The sequence below is a fragment of the Myiozetetes cayanensis genome, unplaced genomic scaffold, assembly GCF_022539395.1.
Source record: "Myiozetetes cayanensis isolate MyiCay16 unplaced genomic scaffold, myiCay2020 scf28, whole genome shotgun sequence".
NCBI lineage: Eukaryota > Metazoa > Chordata > Aves > Passeriformes > Tyrannidae > Myiozetetes > Myiozetetes cayanensis.
Window position 1 is genome coordinate 5879776 of NW_026087499.1, and position 7822 is coordinate 5887597.

The 7822-nt window shown below is 46.9% G+C and overlaps 1 protein-coding gene across 1 annotated transcript; it reads right to left on the reverse strand.

Moving 5' to 3' along the window:
• Positions 1 to 2285: 2285 nt before the first annotated feature.
• Positions 2286 to 7611, reverse strand: LOC126643661 (guanylin-like). The gene is made up of 3 exons (XM_050322179.1): positions 7390 to 7611; positions 3956 to 4145; positions 2286 to 3141 (listed from the first exon to the last, which is right to left on the reverse strand). Exons 1-3 carry the CDS (start codon positions 7462 to 7464, stop codon positions 3077 to 3079), a joined length of 330 nt encoding a protein of 109 aa, XP_050178136.1. The 5' UTR covers positions 7465 to 7611; the 3' UTR covers positions 2286 to 3076.
• Between the last annotated feature and the right edge of the window lie 211 nt (positions 7612 to 7822).

A 7822-nucleotide genomic window follows, 5' to 3' on the forward strand; every position in this document is an offset into this window, starting at 1 on the left:
AGCTTAAGGCCACTCCCCCTCCTGTTTTCACTGCATGGCCTTGGAAAATTTCCTTTCTCTTTTATTACAAAAGAGCTCCATGGCCACTAAAAGCCTTTGAAATCCTTATGCCACATCCTTTTCCTTGAACTTGGCCCTAAATCTCCTTTCCATTTCCTCCACCCTCGCTGGTGTAATCAAGAACGTGGGCAGTTCCAGCAGCAGGAGAGCAGGAAGATCCTTTTTTTCCCTTCCCACCTGTGCAATCTCCATCCTGCAGCTGCTCCATCATCCTCCTGTAAAGGATGTCGAAGATAAGGGATTTGCATGTGAACAAAGTGCAGAGAGAAATTCATATTGCTTAAAGGGGGCACTGTTATGCTCCCAGAAGTGCCCTATAAATTGGAGCACATTTTCCCAAATAATCAAAAACGGCACCACAGAAAATGATACATCAGTGTTCCCTGTATTTTTTCACTTTTAAAACAATGTCAGTCCTTTAACAAGGAGCACAATGTGCAGAATACCAGATCTGGGCAAGTCCTAAACTCCAAAACCAGCCTGAAACTCTCTCAGGTCACTACTTAAAATCCTGTAGTTTGGTTAAAATCTGATCACAGAATTGCCCACCTGGGCATGGGGTGAACACTCAGAACCAAGGCCATGGCAGCTTCTGAGAAAAACTTTCTTTTATGGGGGCAATCCCCAAAAGTTGAGTATATCTAAAATTTGTTCCAGTGGCATCTTCCCTCATCCAACTCCCAGGGACAGACTCCACTCCCATTTGCAGCCGAACTTGGAGGTACAAAAAGATTTCCTGAGACAGGACAATTTTGACGTAGAAAAACTGACCAATATTCCCTCTGATTTGGCTTCAGGTGGCTCTGATGGAGTTGCTCTGTTCTTTCCTACATAGCCTTTCAACAAAAAACCCTGCAGAAGAGACAAAACCTGACACAAACAAACCTCACAGATAAATCCACGTAGGTGCTGTCTGGTCAGGTCAAGATACAGGTGAGTGTGAAAAGAATCAGTTCCTAAACCATCAGACTGAGCCTGGAAATATCTTCTGGATCCTCTGCAGCATCTGCTCATAACACTCCCAGCATGATTTCTTGCCTCACCCTGCCCTTTGGCCTCTCTTCACCTGTTTTGCTTATTCCTCATCTACAGCAACAAGAAATGGGAGACAGCATTTTCTGACAAGAGCCCAGAGCCAAGAGCTGATTGTCTGCAGATCTCACCTGAGGAGAGAGATAACGACAGCAGGGTGACGTCTGTGTCCTCATTAGGGATTAAATATTAATGGGAAGTTATGGAATCGTATCAGAGAATCCCAGGGTGGTTTGGGTTGAAGGGACCTTGAAGATTATCCAGTCCCACCCCACTGCCACGAGCAGGGAAATCTTCAAGCAGCCCAGGTTGCTGCAAGCCCCCATTTTCAAGGCATCAGGAAGAGCCTTAGTTTGAGACTTTCTCTTTGGAATTTGCTGTTGGATGGGGTTTGTCCTGGAGTGCTCAGCACGCTGGATGCAAGGAATCCTCCACATTCACAGCTTTTCTGTCCAGTGGAACGGGAATTTGTGCACCCAATGTTACTTTTTAAAGAGCATTTCTGGATTTAGGCACCCACTCTCTGGGCTCAACGTGCAGCTTTGGAGCACTGAGACTCTTGGTGGAACTTGGTTGCTGAGTTGAGGGGTCCCAGATAGAAAAAATGGAGGCAATAATTCAACAGTTAAAAAGGAATAATTAGCATCTCAGATACAACCTTACATTGCTATGAGGGAGCTGGGGGGGCTCAGCCTGGAGAAAAGGAGGCTCAGGGGGGACCTTCTGGCTCTGCAATTCCCTGACAGGAGGGGGGAGCCAGGGAGGGGTCGAGCTCTTCTCCCAGGGAACAGGGACAGGAGGAGAGGGAACGGCCTCAAGCTGTGCCAGGGGAAGGTCAGGTTGGACATCAGCAGGAATTTCTCCATGGAAAGGGTGGTCAGGCACTGGAAGGGGCTGCCCCAGGAGATGGTTGAGTCCCCATCCCTGGAGGTGTCCCAGGAACAACTGGACGTGGCACTCAGTGCCCAAGTGGGAATGGGGCACAGGTTGGACTCCATGACCTTGGAGGGCTTTTCCAACCTCAGTGATCCTGGGATTCTGTGACAACAAATTAGTTTAAATTCAGGACATCTAAACAAGATAAGTTTTATTGCAGTGAATACCTGGACATGAGAGAAAGGAAGTAGGCAAGACTGTCCCCACATAAAACCCACCCTAAACCCCAGCAAAAAAACATAAAGAAAAACAAAAAATCCAAATTATTACTAGCTTTTATTTCATATACAGGTTATAAACATGGGCAGATCCTTCCTTCACTGTCTTGCCACCAACAAGTACAACCACAAGGCAGTGCTTTCATTTCCAAGTCATTCCAGCACTGCAGGTTTGAATTCCTTTCTGGTGAAGGGAACTTAAAGAACATGGATATCCAAGCAGGTGGGAAGTGTCCCTGTGCTCCTCTACATCCCTGAACACACAGCAATTAGTGCAAGTAACAGACTGATTTCTGACTGTGAGGAGGTTGCAAAACAGCAGGGATTTATCCAGTTGTTTCCTGCAGTTCTGTTACAAACAGAGAGGTGTCACCTGCAGACAAGGAGAGTGATCCAAGGCACTGGGAAAGGGCTGGGAAAGGGGATAATAACCCAGTGCTGTGTGCAGGGGGAGGCCAAATCACCAGGCAGATACTAAGGATCAGATATTATGCATTAGACATCAAATATCAGATATTACATATCAGCTACTAAAAAGCCTGAAAAGACCACTGATTTTCAACTGGGGATGTTCAAATCCAGGTAAAGCAGTGAGAAACGAAACCCAGGACGTTTTCATGGAAGTGTGAACCAACTCCAGCAGCTCTGGAGGCTCTCAGGGTGAGCTCCCAGCCCCCTTGTTGGCAGAACTGCCCTGCTGGTGGCACCTGATGTCACCACAGCATTGCTTGGGCTGTGGTGGGAGAGGTATTGATCGGTGAAAGGACGTGATCTGGCCACAGGAATGAACGAACTTCCCAGCTGGACACCTCTTCTTGGGGGTTCCTCCCTCAAAAGCAGCCGGCACAGGCGGCGTTGGCGCAGATCTCGCACAGGTCATCCTGGGCAGCCAGGCCTGGCACGGGGAGAGGGGGGTTAAACCAGAGGCCAAGGGAGCAGAGCCACGTGTCAAAGGACTTGGAGAGCCCCTCCCCATCACTGCTCCACTGCTTTAATATTCCTGCTCTTGCTAAAGTCTGGCTTAAGGAACTAAATGGAGCACGGATCCATCGGGAAGCAAAGGGTGGAGGAGGACATGGGGAGAGCAGAACATGGCAGCATTGCTTCCTGAAGGGTTCTCTGCATTGGACAGGGGATAAATGGGGTGTAACACCATGAAAAAGCAACCAGTGCAGCAGCAGAGCACGGCAGGGGAGCCTTGGGTAGCAGGAGTGGCTTTAAGTTGAAAAAGGATCTATTTAGATAAAATATTAAGGAAGAATATGGTGAGGGTGGGCAGGCCCTGGCACAGGTTGCCCAGAGAAGTTGTGGCTGCCCCTGAATCCCTGGAAGTGTCCAAGGCCAGGTTGGACAGGGCTTGGAGAGACCTGGTCAGGTGGAAGGAGTCCCTGCCTGTGGCAGGGTGTGGAACTGGATGGGCTTTATGTCCCTTCCAATCCAGACCATTTAGTGATTCCATGATTCTACTTGGATCAACTTTTTCATGGTGTGCCCGGGGCACAGCACAGCAGGAATCTTCTTTAGGGGCCTCACACCCTGTGCAGCCCAACCCTTGTGGGAGAAAAAGCATCCCAAAGGCAGCACAAACCCCCTCAGCTCCTTCAGGAGCGACAGGACAAGTCATTCCACACCTTTGCCTCCAGGCAATTTAAATGCCTAAGGTGGAAAAGCAGGCTTAGAATGGCAACTCTGCAATGTGAGAGACATACTCAGCCTCTGGAAAATCTCGTGGGCATCTTCCCTCTTGCACAGGGGTTGGAATTCTGCAGGGAGGGATTTGTCACGGCACACAGCATGGCTGGCCACGGGCACTGCCAAGCGAGGGCTGACAGGCCTGTTCTCATTCATGAGCTCCTTCAGCTTCCTCACAGATTCCAGGGGGAATTTCAGGTCTCCATCCTGTGTGGAAAGAATCAGAAAAAAAAAATAAATTTTAAAAAAGACATAAGGAGGGTCAGTCCTCAGGGAAAATCTTTTCTGTTTCGACCTCCAGCTCTCCCTAAAAATTGTTATAGAGGGAAAAGAATGGAAAACTAGATAAAACCTGTGCTGGCTCAAGGCAAAATCATGAGCTCTTGAAGGCACAGACCTTGCAGAGCAGCTGTGAGACCCAACTGCTGCTCAGGCCTTTGCTGGGAGTCACAGGGGACAGAGGCACAACTGCTCAGCCCCAGGACTGAGACTCAAAACAGGCTGGAAAAGAGATGACTGGGCAATGTCATGGAATCATGGAATGGTTTGGGTTGAAAAGGACCTTAAAACCCATCTCTTTTCACGCCCTGCCATGGGCAGGGACACCTTCCACCAGCCCAGGTTCCTCCAAGCCCCGTCCAACCTGACCTTGGACACTTCCAGGGCTGGGGCAGCCACAGCTTCTCTGGGCAATCCGTGCCAGAGCCCAGGGGAAGTGGCAAATTTCCATCAGTTCAGAATCACAGAAGCTTCTGAGTTGGAAGGGACCTTCAAGGACCATCCAGCCCAACTCCTGGCCCTGCACAGGACACCCCAACAACCCCACCCTGTGCCAATTTAAAATTTGTCTTACACACAACTCATGGGACTCAACTTATTGGAAGCATGAACGTGACACTTCTCAAAGCTCACTGGAAATTCTTCAGGAAGCCAAGGTGGGATTCTGGGAAATATTACTCCATTATTTTAAATCACTGTTAAATGCCATTCCCACAGTTCCCAGTGAATTCCCCCTTTTGAGGTCAGAAATGTAAGCTGCAGGTTTTGCAGCTGCTAAACCAAGTCCACAAAGTTGGTGCTTGTCTGCAGATTAGTAGAGCCTGGCCTAGAAGAGAAATAAGCATTTTCAATTTTATCTTTATCCTCTGTTTTAACCTGCTTGAATAGCCAATATATCCCAAAGGGGATGTGGGAGGTGCCCGTGGGCAGGGGATGGACCAAGGGGAGTTTTAATGTCCCTTTGAACCCAAACCATTCTGGGAAAAGCAACTCATTCACAGGAAAAAAAGTGACTCTGATACAGCACAAGACTGAATTTTGTCTTTTGTTTCATAATCTCACGAGCTGAGTGGTGAAAAGTGTGAGATGGGGGGGAGTAGTTGACTCTGATAGATTGGGGGTGGGGTTTTTTCACAGAATCAGAGAATTTCAGTGTTAAAGTTTAAAAAAAAAAAAACAACCATGTAAAGTTTAGATATTAAATTACTGAAGAAAGTCAAACTCTTTGCTCTTGCACTCAGCTTATTTTTTTACTCTGGTCAATTTATCAGCTGGATCCGATAATCTCAGAGGGCTTTTCCAACCTTAGTGATTTTATGATTCTATAAAGAATGGTGAGGTAATAGTTCCAGGGCAGTGGTGGAGCCACCACCTCTGGAAGTGATCAAAAAACAAGTGGATGTGGCATTTGGGGACATGGATTAGTGGTGGCCCTGGCAGTGCTGGGTTAATGATTGGACATGATGATTTCAGAGGGCTTTTCCAACCTAAACCAGCCCTGACTGCCTGTGAGAAATCAACTTTTCCTGTATAAAAGCAGTTCCAAATTCAGCCATTGCTCTCAGATATCAGACATAAAACAGGGAACTATAAAAAGGTGGATTTCAGCAGGGGCAATTTCAGAGAATCCAGGAATCAGGAACAAACCCTTAGATGTGCAGGTCAAGGGGACAAAAGTGAACAAAGGAACAACAAAAATAGAAAAAAACCCCACCAGCTCAGATAAGAACAATGTATTACAGAGCTAAATCTGAGCAGAATCTCCCCTCCAAAGTGAGGTAACTCATATTCCTCCAATTTCCATCCCATTCCCTCCAGATCTGTGATGGGAAGTGCCAGGACAGCGACACCCAGACTTCGAAACCAAGCTGGGCATCAAATGAAGCTCCTTGCAAAAACATTTCTTGAAATGAAACATTTCTGGGCTATTAAAGGGGAGGGAAAGGGAGGTTCTGAGGAAGAACTTCAGGCAAGAAGGGTGGAAGTCAACTCTGTGCAGGTGAGGAACGAGTGAGACCTCAGGGATCTCAGGTGGTGAAGGTGAAAGGAGGGCAACACCCCCAGGGCACAGTGCTGGTGTGCTGGGGAAAATATGGATTTAATGGTTCATGGGATAAAAATTCCAGCTTAAAAATCCACTTCCTACACTTTTACCTAACCTAGAAAGAGCTCTTCCCATTTAGGGTTTGGTTTTAATGACCAAAAAAAAAAAAAAAAAACCAAACTGAAGTGTTCTTTTCCATGAAGTAGTAAAATATCTGCTCCCCAAAAACCTAATTTGTTGAAGAATGATTTGGAGGAAAGGAACAGCTGAAACCTGTGGATATGTCTGTCATCCAAAGGACAAAGAGAGGATAGTCCAGGGCACCTTATCCCTGGAAAGCTGCTGCACACACAGAGCCAATAATTGTTTAAGAAACATGAATTCTCTTGGAATTCTGAGGAAGTTGTCGACAAGACAAACCCACATCTCCCAAACCGTTTCTCTGGATGATCCAAAGCTGTCCCAAGGACAGACCAGAGCACTTCAGGACCTTCCTAACTGCGTTCATGTCACGTGGAATATCAGTCTGTGCACGTGGAATTCAGTCTGTGCACATGGAATGCCAGTCTGTGCACATGGAATATCAGTCTGTGCACATGGAATATCAGGTGTTGTGTACTTTGGGAAAATTTTTTTTCACCTCTTCTTACAGGTGGAAGTTGTAGGTCCAGCCCATAAACACACCTGTTTATAAAAGACCCTCCTGTCCAGACCCAGGTGAGACAAGACAATTTCTGTTGCATCACACCTTGTGTACATTAAACCTTGTTAGAGGTTTGCATCATTCCCTGACATTTTGTGGCTTTGGTTTAAAATCAGGGGCATCCCCAGTTCTTGCACCTTGGGATTATCTACCAAGGAAAACCCTGGACACAAAACACCTGAGGGATTTCAGAGCAGGGATGTGCCTGGAGAAGGTAAATAAACAGAATTTTCGTGACACCTGGAGAATTTTACAGAAAGCAAACGTGGAGCACAGGGAGGGGCACTTGGATCTCAAGGCAGAGCAAAGCAAAAATCCAGGTCTCTTTACTTGACTTCAAGATTCCTGTTGCAGCCACAAGTTTAAATAATATCAGCAACCTGGTTGAGCTCTTAATACCAATAAACTAAAGAGAAAAAACTCACCTGCACATAGACTGCCCAGGAGCTGTGCACCAGCACAAGGACTGCCAGGATGGCCCAGGGAAGGAGGCCTCTCATGGTACCTGCAAAGCTGAGCCTCTCCTAACCTGGATGTAATTTATTTTCTCTAGGTTTGGTCTTTCTCTGCCTCTTTTTTTCTTTTTTTGTCTCTCAGACTTTCTCTCTCTGCCCAGCACTCGAAGCTTATAAAGACTTCAGCCAGCATTGGCTTGGTAATCCATTAATCCAAGCTTTTTATGGACATATCATAAACCCCCAGAGGGCTCTCAGTTTTCTGCTCTTTGGCAGAGCAGCTCAGTCACACCCAAGCAGATCCTGTGATTTATGAGTCACTCAATCTCTGGGCCACGGACAGTCAAAATATTCCAACCTGCCATAAATGAATGTGGGGATTGATCCAATGAACCCCCCCCCA

Coding starts and splice junctions, on each gene's coding strand:
- LOC126643661 (XM_050322179.1), bottom strand. CDS start 7,464: ATGAGAGGCCTCCTTCCCTGGGCCATCCTGGCAGTCCTTGTGCTGGTG. Junction 4,146..7,389: donor CCTGGGCAGTCTATGTGCAG/GTGAGTTTTTTC, acceptor CTTTCCACACAG/GATGGAGACCTGAAATTCCC. Junction 3,142..3,955: donor CGAGATTTTCCAGAGGCTGA/GTATGTCTCTCA, acceptor TCCCCGTGCCAG/GCCTGGCTGCCCAGGATGAC.